Raw genomic sequence first — 20,669 nt, 5'->3', positions numbered from 1 at the left:
CTTCCGGGTCAAAGCCCAGACCAGGCGTTTATAGAGCGAGTCTTCAGAACAGGCCTGAGTAGTCGAACCAGGATGGCATCGTCTTTCTTAAAGGGACAGACACAAGGCAATTGGGATCAAGCTATCCGGAGGTTGTGAAGGCTATTCGGCTATTTTGAATCCAGTTCTGGACCACAGTCTTGGGTTTCTTCCCGGTGGGGAAAGGACACGAAGAAGCGGATTGTCTCTCCGGAAGAGGAGAGCCTTAGACGGTTCCTTGGTGTTCGGTCGGTTCCGAAGTTCCAATCTTCCCTTACCTACCCTACCTACCCCTCTGGCTCTGCGAAGCAGGGCTTCTCGTCTCACTGCGTAAGTGAAAAGAACGAAGCTTAAAGAGAAGTTCTGCAACTTCGTAGCCACGACCAGACTCGCCAGCACGAGTCTATTACTCATTTTGCTGATGAGGATTCAGACCCAACCAGGATTGCCGTCTGTCTTTCTGTCTTTGATCCACTTGATCACTGGGCAGCAGAGCACCTAACCTGGGGCCTTTCTTTTTTTTCTTTCTTTCTTTCTCTAAGACCAAAAGCCTGATGTGATGGGGAGATCGGGGCTCCCTTGCCCGCTTTCTGCCTCTCTTGGCCAGCCTCCCCGGGAACTCCCCGGCCCAGTCCCGGGGAGCCTCCGGGAGGGGAGCGGTGCTACCAGTCCGCGTCATCTGATGCTGTTTCCTGCAGGAGGGAGAAGAGCGGAAAAAAGTGAAACTCCACCCTCCACCTCTGCCTCCCGCCCCCGGGGCCAAAGTACAAAGGGAGGAGGAAGAAGGGAACGGGGTCGGAGCCCGTCGGGGCCAAAGGCACTAGGGCAGTGCAGAGGTGGCTTCGGCCCAGCTGGAAACTCTTTCTTCATCTCCTGCGCCTCTCCACCACCGGAGTCCAGGCGCTGCCCCTGGCCGACCCCACCTTACGCTTGGCGAGTGCTGGAGCCAGGTTCCCAGGACTACTTCGGACCTAAGGGACGCTCTGCCCCTCCAAGCCAGCCATGGTGAGGCGCCGGAGGCCCGAGGGCCCCACCCCTCCAGCCTGACCACACTGCCCTGGGTGTCCTCCTCCAGAAGCCGGAGATGCGGGGGGCCGGGAGGCGACACTCCTGGCTCCCCAGAGAGGCGTGGGTCTGGGGCTAAGGGCCAAGGCCCGGATGCCCAGGTTCCGGCACTAGGGACACAGCAGCCACCGGGGGTGGGGACCACGGGCACCCGAAGAAGGTCCCCCACACATTCCAACGCCGGCTCCCGACCATGGAGCCCTTGAAGAACCTCTTCCTAAAGAGCCCGCTAGGATCATGGAACGGCAGTGGCAGTGGGGGCGGCGGGAGTGGGGGCGTAGTCCGACCGGAGGGGTCCCCGAAGGCAGCAGCCTATGCCAACCCGGTGTGGACAGCCCTGTTCGACTATGAGCCCAATGGACAGGACGAGCTGGCCCTGAGGAAGGGCGACCGAGTGGAGGTGCTGTCCCGGGATGCAGCCATCTCAGGAGATGAGGGCTGGTGGGCGGGCCAGGTGGGTGGCCAGGTTGGCATCTTTCCATCCAACTATGTGTCTCGGGGTGGCGGCCCACCCCCCTGCGAGGTGGCCAGCTTCCAGGAGCTGCGGCTGGAGGAGGTGATCGGCATCGGTGGCTTCGGCAAGGTCTACCGTGGCAGCTGGCGAGGGGAGCTGGTGGCTGTGAAGGCAGCTCGCCAGGACCCCGATGAGGACATCAGTGTGACAGCTGAGAGTGTTCGGCAAGAGGCCCGGCTTTTCGCCATGCTGGCACATCCCAACATCATTGCCCTCAAAGCTGTGTGCCTGGAAGAGCCAAACCTATGCCTGGTCATGGAGTATGCAGCCGGTGGGCCCCTCAGCCGGGCTTTGGCTGGCCGGCGTGTGCCCCCCCATGTGCTGGTCAACTGGGCTGTGCAGATTGCTCGTGGGATGCACTACCTTCACTGTGAGGCTCTGGTACCTGTGATCCACCGAGACCTGAAGTCCAACAACAGTGAGTTTCCAGGAGTATAAATAAAGGGGTTGGGGAGGCCAGGGGCACTGCCCAGCCCTGGCCCAAGCGCACACACCTCCTAAACCTGAACTGGTCCTAGTCAGAGAGCTGTTGGAGTCAGCTACCTGAGGGAAGTCTCAGATAACCAGGGGTGCCCATGACCTCTCACTGACCCCAGAACAGGAATCCCAGACACCTGGCACAGTCCTGCCTGCTGCCTCTGCCCTAGAAGTCCATGATCCTGGCCTACAGCTGTAGTTTGGGCAAGTTAAAAAAAAAAAAAAATTTGGAAATCCCCCCCCCCCCCCAAGTATGATGGTTCACGCTTCTAATCCCTGCACTTGGAAGGCAGAGGCAGGTGGATCTCTGTGAGTTTGAGACCAGTCTGGTTACATAGAGATTTTCAAGCCAGCCAGGGCTACATAGTGAGACCACCCAAAAAAAATTTTTTTTTAAGATTTCTCAGGTGGATGTCAGCATCCTGCTTGACTACCTCAAGGAAGTCCCCTGGAGGTTGATATTCTCCAGCCTTCCCCCTCCCTGAAGTTTATATTCATAGTGTGTTGCTGCTCTGCTCTTCCCTCCTCTCTCCTCCCCACCTCTCCCCTCTTTTGAGCAGCTCCTCCAGAACAGAGATCTCAGAAGAGAAAGGCCCTCCTCCTCCCTTGGAGGTCAAGGCTGGTTCATCCCACCCCTCCCTGACCATCAGCTGATTATTTCAACTCAGAGCCTCAATTTCAGCCTCCCTAAAAGGAGGAGTGATCAGGAGGCGAAAGCAGCTTAACTGTGAGCCCTGGCACATAATGCCCAACGGGCAGTGTGGGTCCTCAGCTTTAGATGTAGACATTGCAGGGCAGGATTACCACAAGGGTTCAGTCTGGAATCAGCAGGGTTGGGGGTGCCTAGCTAAGGGAGACTCCGTCTCCCACCATCTCCAACTCCCCTTGATGTCCTATCATGGGCCCAAGACAAGTTAGTGACAGGTTCAGATGACTTCTGAAGTGGACAGGTTTCAAGCCAGTCCAAAGCAGCTTCATTTAGCAGATACTTGGTTGGATGCCTGGGCAGGACCTGACCACAGCCAAGGCCCAGAACGCAGCACAGTGGGGATACCAGGGTCTGGGCCCTATTGGAGCCCAGAGCACAAGCTGGAGAGCAGTACAATTCTAGTTGAAGTGGGAGGGGTGCCCCGTGAACTCACTGGAGAGAAGCCTGGAGGGTCCTAGAAGGGATCAGCATGGACTTCTTAGCCTCTTGGCCTTGAGAAAAGCAGAGCATCAAGGCCCAGTGATACCCAAGTCCTTGCCAGAGTTGAGGGGCTTCCCCCATTTCATGCCTGGGCCCTAGCCATCTAGGGACCCCCCACTCCCTACGCTGTCTTGAGGGGGATTCCCTGAAGGCCCAGGGGGTGGGGGCTTCTGTCTTTCCTCCCTGCTCTTTCCAGAAGAAAAAAAAATGGAACAATAGCCCAGGCCCCTGCTCCCCACCCTCCACACCACACCGCTTCCTGTGTTTCCTGCTGCCCCTGGGCTGGCTTCCTGCCCCTGCTCCAGCCCCTGCTCCCTCCCTAGTCCAGCTGCCTGCAGGGGAGGAAAGAGCTGGGGGTGGAGGGGTTGCGGGAGAGGAAGGAGCCAGGGATTGCTCCCTCATGCTGCCCCTCCCAGCCCCAGCTCCCCTGCTTCCCTCTCAGAGTCTTGGGTGGTAGAGATAAAGGGCAAGCAAAGTGCCTTCAACTTCTAAGCCTAGCATCCAACTTCACAGACCCAGTCCTAGGCCCTGAGTTGCTGTCTGCAGGATTGGGGTGGGGGGAGTCCCTGGACTTGGGGGGGTGCAGGCAGGAAACAATGGCGTGATTTTCCTGGACAATGGGGGCCTTGTAAGGAAGCCTGGCTTAGAGAGAAGGGGGAATTCTCCAGGCCCACGAGTCACAGGACTGACCAGCCAGCCCAGCCTGGGCCTGACCTCCCCCAATTGGCCCCCAAAGGACCCCCCCCCCAATTGGGCCAGGCTTCCCAGAAAGGAGAAGTAGGGACCATGGGAGGGAAGCGGAAGAGGTGTGAGCTGCCCAGGCCACTCCCTAGCCGCACAGAGGCCAGCTTGGGGGATGTTTAGGAGATGGCTATGAAGCTTGCCCCAGTCTTGGGTCCTCTAAACCGCTCTGGGTGGCCCCTGACCTCCCAGAGCCAAGGTCTTAATTAGGCATCAGAACAGTAACTAACTTGGGTTGGGGCAGATTCAGGGCCCAGGCTGGAAGCAAGACAGGTTGGAGGAAAAGGGGCTGTGGAGTTGAGGTGAAGGCTTGACAGGTGCCAGACTAAAGAGTCGGAAGATAAAGGAAAGGCTACAGAAAAGTCCTAAGGCTGGATGACTTTCTGGCCCCTTTCTGGGATTAGGATTCACCAACTGAAAAAGGGGAGATTGGTCACCCCTCCTGAGATACTAGTGCGGAAAGTGCTGTGACCAGCCTGTGGGGGCCGAGCCTGTGGGTGAGAGACTAGGCTAGAGACAGCAAATGCTGGTCTTCTGAGGAAGGGTGGGTCCTAGCTCCACAGAGGGAGTCCATGCCCTCTCCCGCCTGCCCCAGCCTGTTGTAGTTCTTCCTTAGATGCGCTTGCACAGGCCTAACAACTGGTCCCATGCCTTCAGCAGCCAGACCAGAGGGTGCTGTGAGTCTGGGAGTTAGGAGTGATTCAGGGTAGAAAGGAAAGTGGATGTTTACAGAATCTCTACAGCAAATGCCCTGTGTTTTCTGCTGGGTGTCAGGCCCAGGTAAAGGCTTTCAAAAGTTTGAACTGGGGCCAGAGAGGTGGCCCAGTGGTTAAGAGCACTAGCTGCTCTTGCAGAGGACCCGGGTTCAGTTCCCAGCACTCAAATGGTGGTTATCAATTCATCCATAACTCCAGTTCCAGGGGATCCAACATCCTCTCTTGACCTCCACGGGCACTGCACAACACAGGTACTCATACACATAAAATAAACATGTTAAAAAGTTTGAACTGGTCCAGGTGTGGTGTCACACAGCTTTAGTCCCAGCACTCAGGAGGCAGAGGCAGGTGGATCTCTGTTGAGTTTGGTGCCAGCCTGGTCTACATAGGGGAACTCCAGGCCACTCTAATGAGACCCTGTCTCAAAACCCTCACCCCAAAACAGTGTGAACTGGTTTAATACCCGTTGACAACCCTGTGAGGTGTGTTCTCTTTTCATCCTCAGCTTTCCCTGCAGGACCCACCCCCATCCAGATTAGAGGAGCAGGTAGATTTCAACACCATTCCTTGAAGTGGGAGAAATTGCAGGAAAGCTTGCCAGGCATAGAGGCATAATAAAGGCCCCACAATGGCATATGGGCACTAGGTACTGCTATCTGGCCTAGAGCTCCAAGTTTAAAAGATGTCAGCCAGGAAGGGGTAGCTGGCACCTGGAAGAGCTGGAGGCAGCCCAGAGGTGGCAGGGAGAGGCTGGGAGCTGAAGAGCACCAGAATTGAAGCCACTGAGAGTGGGAGAGGCCCTCAAGGAAACCAAGCTAAGCCACAGAGGCCCTGGGAACTGAGGACACAGGAGGGGTTGGGCAGTACCCACAGATGTCCCATGAGCCTGCAGGACTTAGCCTGCAGCAGAATTGGGAGTTCAGGCCTTCAAAGATGACACCTGGTCTGCCACCTCCTCTAAGAAGCCCTCCCTGACTCACCTGGCCATGTAGGTGTCCTTCTTCTTTGCCTCATTCCCAGTGCCTATGAGTTCCCATTGCAGCCCTGACATTGTGTGCAGGAGAGCTGGGGGGTGGGTGTGCCTGACACATGTGCAGAGCGAACGGTCACTGCTCCACTTTGAATGGACCCATTAGACCCCTGATGAGTCTGTGACTTTGTTCTCCCATTCCTCTAAAATCTCTCCCTCAAGCTGTTTCTATCCTGGCAAGAGATTTACAAGTTGCTGCTTTTCCTCTGTTTGGAATACATTGGCCCCACTTGGATGAAAGCCAAGTGCCCCTGCCAAGTCCGACCATCCACTCCTACAATTTTTGCAAGCTCGTCCTCCCTTGTGGCCAGAAAACACCCCTCCGTCTCTGCTCACACCCAGCTCCTTCATCTTTTTAGTCTTTCTGCTGAGAGTGACAGTGACAGTGCTATAGGTTCCAGAACTTGCCATGCCTGCTGGCCTTCCTTGCTTGTTAAGGGCTTCCCTTCCATTCCCCAGCCTACGGGAGGTTCTGATTCATACTCTTGCCTCAGCAAAATGGCAAGACACAGATTTCTCTTGAAAACAGTCACTAACACTGAGAACCTACCATACTGTGGTTTTTATCCTACGTAGTGTTAGGAAAAAGAACATTAGGTTTGGAGTCAGAGGTTGAATGCTTTGTTTGCTCTATGACCTTGGTCAAGCCATTTCCCTGCTGTTTCCTCATCTGTAAAAATAATACCTATCTTTTTCTTTTTGTCTTTTTGATACAGGGTCTCCCTGTAGCCCCAGCTGGCCTGGAGTTTACTTTGTAGACCAGAGATCTACCTGCCTCTGCCTGCTGAGTGCTGGAATTAAAGGCATGCACCACCACACCCAGCTTTTTTTTTTAGTTCTAGAACTAAGTGTAGAAATTTGGCCTCTAGAAGACCAAAGACTGGGTAAACATGAGTTACAGCTGTTACTTTGACCTAGTACAACCCGCCTCCAGCTGTGAGCTTTTCAAGACAAGATCCACACACACCAGTCACCTCTCTGCACCCCAGTACCTGGTCAGGATGTGTCAGATGCCCTTGCTCCAGCTCCTCCCCCTAGCCCTATACCTTAACCCTGGAACACCTATAGTCCTGTCCACTTCTTCCCCAGTTCTGCTGCTGCAGCCCATTGAAGGTGAGGACATGGAGCATAAGACCCTGAAGATCACTGACTTTGGCCTGGCTCGAGAGTGGCACAAAACCACACAAATGAGCGCTGCGGGCACCTATGCCTGGATGGCTCCAGAGGTTATCAAGGCCTCCACCTTCTCGAAGGGCAGCGATGTCTGGAGGTGCGACCTGGGCTGGGGCTGGACAGTCTGTTACAGGGCTGCAGCAGGTAGAGGTGGTTGCCTAAGAGGGGTGAGCACACAGGCAGAAACCAGAAGGGACCCAAACCACTTAGCTCCTGTGGCTTTGGAGTGAAGATACCACACAGATCTTTTGTCTCCTCCACAGCTTTGGGGTGCTGCTGTGGGAACTGCTGACTGGGGAGGTGCCCTACCGTGGTATCGACTGTCTGGCTGTAGCCTATGGTGTGGCTGTCAACAAATTAACATTGCCTATCCCATCCACCTGCCCCGAGCCCTTTGCACAACTCATGGCGGGTAAGAGGACGGGGCTGGGCAGAGGAGGGGCAGAACTCCCTAGCCCTGGACACATAACGCCCCCATACCCCCTTCTAATTCTGTCCCCGTAGACTGCTGGGCACAAGACCCCCACCGCAGGCCCGACTTCGCCTCCATCCTACAGCAGCTGGAGGCACTAGAGGCGCAGGTCCTGCGCGAGATGCCTCGGGACTCCTTCCATTCCATGCAGGAGGGCTGGAAACGCGAGATCCAGGGCCTCTTCGACGAACTGCGGGCCAAGGAGAAGGTGGGAAGAATAGAGGGGCCCCGGATCGGGCGGAGGAGGAGGTGGGTGCCCTGGATCGGTGCGCGGCTAACCACCGGTTCCTCCATTACCGGGCCCAGGAACTGCTGAGCCGCGAGGAGGAGCTGACGCGAGCGGCTCGCGAGCAGCGGTCCCAGGCGGAGCAGCTGCGGCGGCGGGAGCACCTGCTGGCCCAGTGGGAACTAGAGGTCTTCGAGCGCGAACTGACGCTGCTGCTGCAGCAGGTGGACCGCGAACGGCCGCACGTGCGCCGGCGCCGCGGGACCTTCAAACGCAGCAAGCTCCGGGCGCGCGACGGCGGCGAGCGCATCAGCATGCCGTTGGGTGAGGGGCGGGGCCCCGGGACACCGCCCTGCCATTGGCGGGGGAACGGAGTCGGGGGGAGACGGGCTAGGCGGGGATTGGCGCAGGGGGAACTGGGCGGGAAGGGATGGAACAAGAAGAGGTCTGGGGGCGTGGTTCCCGGTGGAAATATTTGTATGTCGGTCTGTGAGTGGCTGAGCCACGGAGGGGATTGCGATTGCGCGCGTGGTGCGCGCCTAAATTCTGGGAAGGGCTAGCGGGCGCGGCCTGCCAGAATCTGCAAGCTTTGGCTTACTGAAAGCCTGGGCAGGAAAGCTGCTCAATCTCTGTCTACATTGACTGTGAGGCCTGGGAGCCTCCCGTGAGCCTCTGCGGAGTGCTGCCTCTTCACGGACTGCACCTGCTTTCTCCTTCCCTGAATCTCAGATTTCAAGCATCGCATCACTGTGCAGGCTTCACCTGGTCTTGACCGAAGGAGAAACGTCTTCGAGGTTGGAGCTGGGGACTCACCCACCTTCCCTCGGTTCCGAGCTATCCAGTGTAAGGAACTTGACCTGCCTTGCCTTCCCCACAGCCCCTAATCCTTCCCTGGAGGTGGACCCCTACCAACTGTACCTCATTTCTCCATCTGTATCTAGACTTTTACTATTGGGTTTCCCAAGAACATTTTATCTTTTTTTTTTTTTCCGAGTCAAATAGTTATATGATACCATGGTGTTGTGTTTTGTAGCCCTGGCTGGCCCAGAACTCACTGTGTAGAACTGGCTGGCCTGGAACTCAAGGAGATCCACCTGTCTCTACCTCCCAAGTGCTGGGATTAAAGGCGTGCACCGCCACACCTAGCTTTTGTATTCTTTATTTTTCCTGTATGCTTTGCAAGTATTAACTTAATGATTCTAGTAGGAAGATATTATTACTAAGTATAATGAGAAAAGAAACCAGTAAGAGACAGCAAAAATTCAAATTCAAGTAGTGGGAGGCACTATGCTGATATAAGTATCAGCCAAAGACCGAAGGAGATATTCCACCTTAACTGCTGGCCCCAGGGCCCAGACCCACTTACCCCACCAAAGTCAACCCTGCCCCCCGTCCTGGCTGTCACATTTGGGGAGGACAAGGATGAGCTCAAACCCCATGGTGTCCCTTTACAGTGGAACCTGCAGAGTCAGGCCAGACATGGGGCCGCCAATCTCCTCGACGTTTGGAAGATTCAAGCAACGGAGAGAAGCGTGCATGCTGGGCCTGGGGTCCCAGTTCCCCCAAGCCTGGGGAGGCCCAGAATGGAAGGTAACTGCCTGAGTGTCCCCAGACCCCAGCACTGCACTTTTCCTCAGAGTCCTGAGACCCACAAATCACACCTGCCTTGCCTTTTCCTCTCTAGGAGAAGGTCCCGCATGGACGAAGCCACGTGGTACCTGGATTCAGATGACTCTTCCCCCTTAGGATCTCCTTCCACACCCCCAACACTCAACGGTGAGTAGTCTTTTCCTGGCTGTGGAGATCTTTGCAAGCTCTTTCTGTGGGCACTGGGGTAGACCTTGAGTAGCCAGCAGGTGGAGATGGAATCCTGCCCTGATAGCTCTTACTGAAGACTAGGAAACTGAAGCAGAGACTGAGCAGAGCCAGTCCTAGAACCCAGATCTGGCCTCCAGGCTCACAGCAGTGGACACAGCCCAGGCCTCGGGTTCCAGAGACTTGTGCCCCTGTTTAGCTTCTTCCCGACCAATGGCTGGTACTGTACCGTACCCTCAACTGGCTCTGCAGAGGGAAAGAAGCAGGCAGTGGTATCTCCCATTTGGTGCCCGGATAAGTGAAGCCAGACAAACGACTTCCACAGCTTGTTCTTCGCCGTCCCTTGTGGGGAGCCCATGGGTGGGAATGAGGATAAGAAGGTGGAACAGGCAAGGATCTAAGGACTGGTGGTCATTGCATCTGGGGCTAGTTCTGTTCTTTGTGATGATGACAGCACTTGTTGTGTGGAAGACATCCTAACCCTGTGAGGGAGGAAACAGTATTGTCCTCATTTTAGATATAAGGAAACTGAGGCCCCAAGAAGGGCTCCATTTTACAAAGGAGGAAACTGAGGCACAGAGAAATAAAGTGGTTTGCTGTAAGGCACCTGGCAGAACAGGGATTTGAACTCTTGACTCCAGAGGTAGGCCCTTGAACCTCCCTCTGCCATTACTTGACTTGTTTTGTGTTGCTTCAGCTGTTAACAACCCTAGATTGGCTGTGCTGTAGGGGCTGAACTGAAAACTGGAAGGTCAGGAGATTGAATTTGATTATTCTAGAATATAACAGACCAGAAGGAGGAAGGGATAATTTGAGGACCTGTGAACTCTGGTGTAGGTCAGAGCACCCCTCTGACCACGAGTTCCCAGAGGATAATGGGACACAAGGCCTAGTCCCTTTGCCTCTCAAGCTGGCCAGTCTTCCCGAGGGACACCACCAGCCCAGTCTCGTTGCTGACTGAGTGCATGGTTCCCTAGGCCAAGCCTGCACTACTGCTGCCATCTGGGTCTATAAGAAAAGTATATGATGACCTTGACCTCCCAAACATCCAGAGTCAGAAGCCTGAGAATCAAGGACTGGGGGCCTCATAGAGATCCCATACTCAGAGAGCATCCATGCACAGGTCTCACACTGGGGATCTCCATACTGCTCACCCTGCCCTCCAGCTCCATGTTATGGCCCTTGGGGACCTTTGGCAACCTGTAGTCAGCGGATACTCAAAAAAATTGCCTGGGGCTTATTGCCGGGAGCCATTAACCACCCCAAGTAGAAGTAATTTCACCTTCATCCCCAGAACAAGGATGTCACACTGCTTTCCCCTAAACAGCAGGATTGCTAACTCTGATTTCCAGGAAGTTCAGAGACAAATTAAAATCCTAAGTGAATTACCGTGGACAAGTCACTTAACTCTGGACTGACAATAGGAACCTCGGTTTACTCTCGAGTGCTGACCTCCACTTTTTGTTTCCCTTTTGTCTTTTTTTGTTGCTTATTTTAATATTTTTAGATTCTTTTTAAAATTTTGTTATTACATGCTTCAGTGCAAGAGTGGAGGTCAGAGGACAACTTGCTGTGGTCAGTTTTCTCCTCCCACCGTGTGGATCCTGAGGTTTGAACTCAGGTCATTAGGCTTAAGTCATCCGCCAGCCCCTCTTGCTTATTTTTATCTATTTTATGGCTTTTGTGTTTTGTTTGTGGTGCTGGGGACGGCACCCACAGCATTGTGCACACTAGGCAAGTGCTCTCCCGCTGAACTATATCCCCAGCCCTCTCTACTGTTTCAAACGTGCCTCTCTCCTATCTAAACTTAATATAAATGATTAATGTCTTCATCTGTGAAATGGAAATAATGCTGAGTGTATAATTACACTATTTAATATGGTTGGTGAAAGTAATAGAAAAATGGCCAGGCACAGGTGGCAGAGGCAGGCAGATCTCTGTGAAATCAAGGCCAGCCTGGTCTACATAGTGAGTTCCAGGACAGCTGGGGCTACAGGGGGACCCTGTCTCAAAAAGTCTGGACTCCAGGGCCCTCTTCTTACCTCTGTGAGCACTGTACGACATTGGTACACTATAGACAATAATACACTCATACACATAAAATAAAAATAATAAATAAAATATTAAAATATATATCATTAATAATAGAACAGCAACAACAACAAAGTGATAACTAGGCAGGTTCAGGTGGGTTCTGCTAGTGCTCTGCAAAGAAAGTGACGCATCAGCTGGGTCCTAGATGTTGGATAAGTTACTGAAAGTTGAGGTGGGAAACATGTGCCAACTGAAAGAAATCATATGCACAGATTCTTCAGAAGAAACCTTGAGAACCTGGAGTCTCAGGCTTGAGGCAGTGGGTTTGTGGATGTTACATGAATGATTAAGCTATAAGAAGAGTCCAGGGTCTGGAATGAAGAGATGGCTCAGCAGTTAAAAGCACTGGCTGCTCTTGCAGAAGACCAGGTTTGAATCCCAGCACCCACATGGCAGCTAACAACTGCCAGTAACTCCAGTTCTAGGGGATTCGAGGCCTAATTATGTCCTCCATGGGTACTGCACTACAGGGGTGCACTTATCCACATGCAGACATAACACTCATACACATAAAAGTAAATACTTTTTTTTTAAAAAAAGAGGAAGAGTCCATTCAGGAAGGGATCCAGCCAAAATGTGATGATTCTATTGGGGTTTTTGGTTTTGTTTTTTTGTTTTTTGTTTTTTTGGTCTTTTTGAGACAGGGTCTCCCTGTAGCCCCAGCTGTCCTGGAACTCACTATGTAGACCAGACTCTCACAGAGATCTGCCTGCCTCTGCCTCCCAAGTGCTGGGATTAAAGGCGTGCACAGCCACGCCCGGCTTGTTTTGTTTTTTTGAGATGGGGTATCCCAGTAGACCCAGCTGGCCTGGAATTCACTATGTAGACCAGGCTGGCCTCCATCTCACAGAGATCTGCATGCATCTGCCTCCTGAGTGCTGGGACTAAAGGCAGATGTGTCATGCCTGTTTTTTTTTTTTCTTGTTTTTGAGACAGGGTCACACTATAGCCCCAGCTGGCCTGGAACTTGCTGTATATACCAGGCTAACCTTGAACTCACAGAGATCACTGGCCTCTGCCTCCCAAGTGCTGGGTTTAAAAGCATGTGCAGGGTCTCACTGTGTAGTCTTGTTAGCATTGTGCTCCAGGCAACCCTCTTGTCTCAGCCTGCCAAGTGCTAGGTTTACAGGTGTGCACTGCCTCGCTCGGCTTTGCCCAGTCCTTTTTAAAATATTAACACTAGGGTCAAGTGTGGTGGCGCACGTCTTTAATCCTAGCACTTGGGAGGCAGAGGCAGGAGGATCTCTGTGAGTTCAAGGCCAGCGTGGTCTACATAGTAAATTCCAGGCCAGCTGGGGCTACAGGGAGACCCTGTGTCAAAAAGACCAAAAAAAAAATAAAGTTCCCATTTAACTGGATATACTGACACATTCCTATAATCCCAGCACTTGGGAGGTGGAGGTGGGAGGATCAGGAGTAGTTCAAGGTTGTCCTTGACTACCTAGTGAGTTTGAGACCACTCTGGTTTACAGGAGACCTGTATCTCAAAAAATGTGAAGAAACAGAGCTGAAGAGATGGCTTAGCAGTTAAGGGCATGTACTATCCTTGCAGAGGACCCAGGTTCAATTCCTAGCACCTTTCTTGGGTGGGTCACAAATGCCATGCATGCTGGTGGACCCTGTCTCAAAAAGACAAAACAAACCAAAAGGAAAGGAAAAACAACAGGGTTGGGGGTGGAGCGCCACGGTAGAGCGTTGGCCCAGCATATATAAGGCCTTCTCTTCAATCCCCAGTACCCCCCCACCGAAAAAAGGACCCCTGGGCCCTTGAGTGGCCATGAGTGGATGGTGGGGACATCAGAGGCAGAAAGGCTAAGGAAGGACTGAGGCTCAGGCAGACCCCAAGCTAAGTCCTGTTCACAGCAGAGGCTCACACATTTCTTCCTCCAGAAAGCCAACCCACACAGGCCAGCTCCATGCCTGGTCCAAGGAGGGGAAGACCAGCGGGACAAGATCAGGGAGGGTTTGATGATAAGGGAAAACGAAGGCTTTTCACTGGCATCTGGCTATAATGTCAGATGGGGGTCCAGTGACCCTCCCCACCCTTCTATGAAGGAGACTCAACAAGCCTGTCTCGAGAGGTCCCTTGCAAGTTGGTACAACTCTTCTGATGAAAATAGTGGCCGTTAGGCTCAGATTACCATCCACAACAGCTGCGTAGTTCTGCCCTTCCCCAGACCCCTTCCCTCTGAATTTGTGTCACTGAGAGGTCTACCTGGAAGTCCCACCAACCTCTGTCCAACCTCTGTCTAACCTGTGTCACTGCTGCCCACAGGTAACCCTCCACGGCCTAGCCCAGAGCCTGAGGAGCCTCGGCGTTCTGGGCTGACTGAGCGGGGTAGCAGTTCTGGGACACCCAAGCTAATCCAGCGAGCTTTGCTGCGTGGCACTGCTCTGCTGGCTTCCCTGGGCCTTGGCCGGGACCTGCAACCTTCAGGAGGCCTGGGTAGGGAGCGAGGGGAGCCCCCGCCAGCACCACCCTCTGCAGCAGTGCCTGCACCCTGCCCAGCTGAGCCACCCTCCACCCCGCTCATCCGCCTCTCACCCACAACACCTGACACCCGCAGCCCGCCCACCCCTGGGCCCTTATTGTTGGACCTGGGTGCTCCCTCTGGTCAACCATCAGCCAAGAGCCCTCGACGGGAAGAGACACTTGGTGAGTGGCCCTAGGGCCTATGGAGAAATAGAGGCTATCCAAGGGAAGAGGAACAGCTAGGGAGGGGCTCACAGGACCACAGACAGCTGCTGGGTACCCCAAGCAGGTCCTTGGGTCTGGGGCCACCAGTAGAGAGTCAAGTTCCAAGTTCCCCCTGTGAAATGATAGAAATGATAATAGTGACAGAGTCCTTTTGATTGGTTAGTTGGGCCAAGTATTATAACAGTCATAGATAGGTTAGTTCATTAAATTATCATAATCTGTGTACTAAACAGTCTTATGACTCCCAGTTTTTTAGTTTTGGTTTTGGGTTTTTTTGGTCTTTTTGAGACAGGGTCCTTTTTTTTGGGGGGGGGCGTCTTTTTGAGATGATCTCCCTGTAGCCTCAGCTAGCCTGGAACTTGCTATGTAGACCAGGCTGGCCTTGAACTCACAGAGATCTGCTTGCCTCTGCTTCTAGAATGCTAGGATTAAAGGCATGGTGGCACCCAGCTAGAGAAAATTAAATTTTGTTTAAAATAAATTACATTTATTTTGAGAGGGAGGCACATGTACTATGATGCAAATGTGGAAGTCAGAGGACAACTTACAGGAGTTGGTTCTCTCCTTCCACAGATCGATAGTCATGGTGGCCCTTAATTGCTGAGCCATCTTATCCACCTTAGATGAAGAAATGTGGAAATTTAAGGTACACAGAGGCAAAGGCTCTAAGTGGTCAAGCCCAGGCAGGTCTAGAACAGCCTGGCTCTTAACCAATCTGTGATAAACAGATGCTTCCTGGAACATAAAGTCTTGGAATCTATGAGTCAATCAAGTAACTCACCACATAGATGGGCAGTTCCTTCTGGGGACACCAAAGAATTGGCTGCCTAACGGTGTATCCCTTCTACACCCTCATAGGAAGAACTGTCTCGCCCCCACCAGGAATATCACGCTCTGCTCCTGGCACCCCCGGAACTCCTCGCTCACCACCTTTGGGCCTCATCAGCCGGCCTCGGCCCTCACCACTCCGCAGCCGCATTGACCCGTGGAGCTTCGTGTCAGCCGGGCCACGGCCTTCACCCCTACCCTCGCCACAGCCTGCACCCCGACGGGCACCCTGGACCTTATTCCCAGACACGGATCCCTTTTGGGACTCCCCACCTGCCAACCCCTTCCGGGGAGGCTCCCAGGACTGCAGGACGCAGACCAAAGACATGGGTGCTCAGGCCCCATGGGCACCAGAGGCAGGGCCTTGAGTGGACCGGGCCACACTTGCCCCACGCTCCAGCAGCCTTAGAGGAGCCACAGCATACACTGGAACAGGAGCCAGGCAGGCCTCTGTTGCTGCCTCAGTTTCCCCCAGGGACCCCGCCCCCCCCTTTGCGGGGGTCAGGAACACTACACTGCACAGGAAGCCTTCACACTGGATGGGGGGACTACACCCCCCCCACACTTGCAACCTATATGTCCCCTGACTTAACCTGCCCCACTGGGGCCTGACACTGTACCCAGCTGGTTGGGAGGACCAGAGCCTGTCTCAGGGAATTGCCCCCAGAAGTGGCGCAGGGAAGAGGGGAGGTGCAGGGGAGAGGGGCCGGCCTCAGCTGTCACCAGCACTTTTGACCAAGTCCTGCTACTGTGGCCCCTGACCCAAGGCTTAGTTCCTGGACCCCCTATCCTGGGGGTCATTGGGAGCTGGGGCTCTTCTGGGTGCCTTTCTGCTGCCCCAGCCAAGGTTGAGGCCTTGGCCTAGGGATCTAATGAAGCCAAATAAACTCGTAAGCTGTCTCCCCAAATGCAATCTGTCACCTTTCTTGGAGGTAATCCAGTGTCCTTTTACACCGAAAGCATGGGTAGATGGTCTGGGTCAAAGCCAGAATGCCTTGCACCACACCCCTCTGCTGGGACCAAGCCTACTACTGTAGGTCAGTTATTAAGGGTCCATCTCAGCGGAGCCCTTGCCAGGCCTCATTAACTCCACATTTCCATACAAGCCAGTTCCATCATTCAAGTGACTGTTGGCCCTCGTCCTTATTGCGTGGTGGTCCCCGCCTGTCCTCTGGGCCCAACTGCAATGTCATCCATAGGAAACCTTCCCTGGTCATGCTGTCCCCACCCCAGATAGAGCTCAACCTAGAAGCCCATAGCCTTTTGGGTGGCATCTTGGGATTTTGCCTTGGGTTTGTCTCCAGCCCATGATCTGAATATATGCAGAATAAATCTACCCACTTGGTGGCATGGCCTGGCATTCCCAACATTGCCCTGGGGTTCTGTGCTCTCCTAGTCCCACCCAGTGCTCTTAGCCAGGGTCCTTCATTTTTGATGCACCTACTTCAGTGCTCATGGGAGCCATGCCTGATGCTCCCGTCCCCCGAGTCTTCTTACCTCTCCCCACTCCCATATCCCCCCATTCATCTCATCTTCTGCCCAGGCCACCATTGTCCTAGTCAGGATGCCCCAGAATTTCCCTAGTGGTCTCCTTGGTGCCATCTTTAAAAGCCTGTATCCTCTGTCTCCTCCCTGTAATGGTCCTCCTATACCCCAGGCTCTTGCCCCCCATGACTGACTCCTCACTTCTGCCACAGAGCTTTCCTGGGAAGCTGGCCCTCCCACAGACTACTCCCATTACTTGGGTGTTTTTTCCATGGAATGTAAGACAGTACAAGTTTCTTGTCACAGCACCAGGAGAGAAGGGACCTGTGTCTGTCATCTTCCTCAGTGCCTGTCATCTTTCTTAGTGTCTGAGTGAGTGAAATGGAATATGGAAGATTCAGTGAACATGGGGCTGGAAAGATGGCTCAGTGGTTCAGAGCACTGGCTGCTCTTGAAGAGGCCCTGGGTTAGAGTCCCAGCACCCACATGGCGGCTAACAACCATCCATAACTCCAGTTCCAGGGGATCTGATGCCCTCTTCTGACGTCCATAGACATTTACAACATTTACATACATGTAGGCAAAACACTCACATACATTAAAAAAAAAAATACATATTGAGTGAACAGGACTAAGTGTGAGGCCCTCTCCAGACTGTCTTCCTCGCCTGGCCCTCACCCTCACCACAGCGCCTTCCTCCACCTACCCCCACATCCCCGGCTGCTATGTCTTGCCCCAGAAACTGGGAGTAGTGTTCCAGCTCACCTCCCTCCATTCACACTCACCCCATTTCTCTCAGCCACCTACCCACGCAGTACCTCCTCCCAGCCACGCCCTGCACCTCTCCCCAGGTGCCTGTGGTGGAACAGCCGGCTCCCACAGCGTCCCAGACTCAGTGCCACACTATGAGGGCTCTGAGGCCCTGGGCCCGATACCTGCTCCTCATTATGGCCCATCTGCTGGCCATGGGCCTTGGGGCTGTGGTGCTCCAGGCCCTAGAGGGCCCTCCAGCACTCCAGCTCCAGGCCCAGCTCCAGGCGGAGCTGGCTACCTTCCAGGCAGAGCACAAGGCCTGCTTGCCACCTGAAGCACTAGAGGAGCTTCTGAGTACCGCCCTGAGAGCACAGGCTCATGGAGTCTCCAGCCTGGGCAACGGCTCAGAGTCAAGCAACTGGGATCTGCCCTCTGCCCTGCTCTTCACTGCCAGCATCCTCACCACCACCGGTAGGCCGCCACCACCAGACACCTAGTAGGACAAGGATCCTGAAACTATGGCTCCCTAAGAGCCCTAGAGTGCAGCCCCCGCCCCGACCCCCTCCCCCCAGCTCAAAGCACCAGACACAGCCTAGGCTCTTTCAGGCCTGACATCACAACTGGGGCTCCCCACACAACACACCCCAACTGGTGCCTCCACTTAAGCTGCCAGGAGGGGTGTGACCTCCCCAGCCCCACCCCTAGGCTCTCTTTGAAATCCAGATCCCCAGACCTCATAGGCCAGAAGCAAGGCAGGGAATGCAACTTGGTGGGACAGATTCTTGGATGGAGGGATGCTGGAGGAAGCACAGCCGAGGACCACGCACTGAAGACAGGGTGAGGGGAGAAGGGGTGATAAGCTCTGCGACAGAGAAACAAAGCCCTACGTTGTTTCGTTTGGTTGTCCCACAAATACTGTCTTCCTAACTGAAATCTGTATTTCTAACTTCTGGCTGGAGCAGAATGAAGTCTGCTTCTAGAGCATATGCTCTCCAGCCCACCCTGTCTTCAGCACTCTTATCTCACATCTGGCTCCTGTGCGCTTTGGAGTTTGCTACCTCTGGACCAGCTGATCCTGTTCTCCCAGCATGCCCCACTCTCCCACTTCTCCCTTCCCTCCATCCTGCTTCTCTCACTCTGAAAGCCGTCTGTGCTGTCTCTTTGGAGTCTTTCCCACCTGCCTCCCCTTCCCGCCACCACACACACAAATCTGAAACCAGGCAGACTTTCAAGTCCATCTGGCACTAGATCTAGCACACAGGAAGATGGGATGCACATTTGAGGAGTTAAAGTAGATGATGTAGGGGGCTAGAAAGATGGCTCAGCAGTTAAGAACACTGGCTGTTCTTGCAGAAGACCTGGGTTTGAATCCCAGCACCCACATGGCAGCTAACAACTGTCCGTAACTCCAGTTCCAGGGGATCTGATGGCCTCTTCTGCCCTCAGCAGGCATTGCACGACATGGGTGCACTTACCTACACACATACACATAAAATAAATTTTTTAAAAAAAAGTAGATGATGTAGAGTACATCCCGATTCACTATAATTAGAGCAGGATGTCCACCCAGGTGGTTAAGATAAGAAGCTGGTGAATCTCTCAGAAAGCCAGTATCAGGTTGGGATTATAGCTCAGTGGTAGAGCACTTGCCTAGAATGCATGAGGCTCTTGGAATTCCCCCACCCCTCAAGAACAAGGGAAAAGGGGAGGAAGGGAGGATCTCTCAAAGACACACCATCAGTTCTAAGTTGTCCCAGCTACAAAAAGCCTAGGGATAGCTTTCAGTCCTTCAAATTTCCAGAAAGGAAAAGTAGCCTTGGAGAGGTTAAGGGACCTGCTCCCCACATAAAGAGGATTCCAGCCAAAAGTCATGTAATTTCAGCCACCAGAGGGCAGACTCCTGTGGGAGGTGATGGAGAAAATGAGATACCTACTCCCATCCCCCCCCCACCCCCACCCCCAGCAAGCATCCCATTCAAAACTTCACCAACTGTCTCTCTCTTCTCCAGGTTATGGGCATATGGCCCCACTATCGGCAGGTGGAAAGGCCTTCTGTGTGGTCTATGCAGCCCTGGGACTGCCAGCCTCCCTAGCCCTTGTGGCTGCCCTACGCTGCTGCCTGATGCCTGCACTTGGTTGCCCAGGCACCTGGGTAGCCGTTCGCTGGCACCTGGCACCAGCCCAGGCTGCCCTGCTTCAGGCAGCAGTACTGGGCCTCCTGGTGGCCTGTGTTTTTGTGCTGCTGCCAGCGCTGGGGTTGTGGAGTATACAGAGTGACTGCAGCCTGCTGGAAGCCATCTACTTCTGCTTCGGTTCACTCAGCACCATTGGCCTAGGGGACCTACTGCCTGGCCATGGACGTGGCCTGCATCCAGCAATTTACCACCTTGGACAGTTTGCACTTCTTGGTGAGTCCAGGCTAAGGAGGGTGGTGGAGTTGAACTACAACTCCCATAGACCACTGGGGGGAGGGGAGCTGCAACTCAGAGGGGTAGAGATCCTACCCTATAGCATGGTATGGGTGTTGTAGTCCAAAGAATCCTGAGGGCAGTGTTGAGTTGTGCCAGGGTGGGTTATCACAGTGGGAAGTTGGGGGGAACATGAGCACCCTAAGAACTGTACTAATCACCTCTTCTCCTAGGTTACTTACTTTTAGGGCTCCTGGCCATGCTGCTAGCTGTAGAGACCTTCTCGGAGCTGCCACAAGTCTGTACCATGGTGAAATTCTTTGAGCCTAGTGGCCCTATGGCAGCTGAGGACCAAGGCGACATACTAGGCCAGGATGAGCTGGCTCTGAGTTCCCTGCCTCCTGACACCCCAGCCTCAGAACAAGTTACTCCAGTATCAGAACAGACCTGAGCTTTGCTGACTCCAGCCAGATGACAAGATTCAGCTCATTTAAATTGGAGGACCCTGAGGAGGCCCTTGGGAGTGTCTAGGGAACAGTGGGAAGGAGTTATGGATGCCAGGGAACAATGTGTTAATACAAAAATAAAATGGATTGCTTAGCATTCACCAGGATGCTCTCAGTTCAACTCTCAGCACCACAACATAAATAATAAATGAATAAATAATGTGTGGGTAGGCATGCTTCAGTCTTAAGAAATCCAGTCTCTCTCTGTGTATGTTCCTGCATGCACAGCATGGGGCATGTTTGGAGGTCAAAGGGCAACTTTGTGGAATTGGTTCTCACCTTCCACATTTAGGATTGAACTCGGGTTGTCAGGCTTTTGAGACAAGAGTTTTGCTTTTTTTAATATTTTATTATTTTTATTTTATGTGTATGAGTGTATTGCCCACATGTATGAAAGTGCACCCGTGTCATGCAATGCCTGTGAAGGTCAGAAGAGGGCATCAGATCCCCTGGAACTGGAG

At 53.6% G+C, this 20,669-nt stretch overlaps 2 protein-coding genes across 2 annotated transcripts; both read left to right on the top strand.

The window, feature by feature from the left end:
- Positions 1-85: 85 nt before the first annotated feature.
- On the top strand, positions 86-15,964 carry Map3k11 (mitogen-activated protein kinase kinase kinase 11). Its single transcript, XM_008822191.3, has 10 exons — positions 86-2,015; positions 6,840-7,020; positions 7,187-7,335; positions 7,428-7,603; positions 7,702-7,945; positions 8,351-8,464; positions 9,076-9,211; positions 9,306-9,397; positions 13,806-14,186; positions 15,087-15,964. Exons 1-10 carry the CDS (start codon positions 1,277-1,279, stop codon positions 15,422-15,424), a joined length of 2,550 nt encoding a protein of 849 aa, XP_008820413.1. The 5' UTR covers positions 86-1,276; the 3' UTR covers positions 15,425-15,964.
- A 1,381-nt stretch (positions 15,965-17,345) lies between these two features.
- Positions 17,346-20,271, top strand: Kcnk7 (potassium two pore domain channel subfamily K member 7). The gene is made up of 3 exons (XM_008822278.2): positions 17,346-17,765; positions 19,304-19,702; positions 19,936-20,271. The coding sequence occupies exons 1-3, from the start codon at positions 17,447-17,449 to the stop codon at positions 20,151-20,153; spliced, it is 936 nt and encodes a 311-aa protein (XP_008820500.1). The 5' UTR covers positions 17,346-17,446; the 3' UTR covers positions 20,154-20,271.
- The last annotated feature ends 398 nt before the right edge of the window (positions 20,272-20,669 follow it).

This window comes from Nannospalax galili, unplaced genomic scaffold, assembly GCF_000622305.1.
Source record: "Nannospalax galili isolate Female #2095 unplaced genomic scaffold, S.galili_v1.0 scaffold1328, whole genome shotgun sequence".
NCBI classification, from domain to species: Eukaryota; Metazoa; Chordata; class Mammalia; order Rodentia; family Spalacidae; genus Nannospalax; species Nannospalax galili.
The sequence above is the reverse complement of the archived record's forward strand: the minus strand, read 5'-3'. Positions and strand labels throughout refer to the sequence as shown.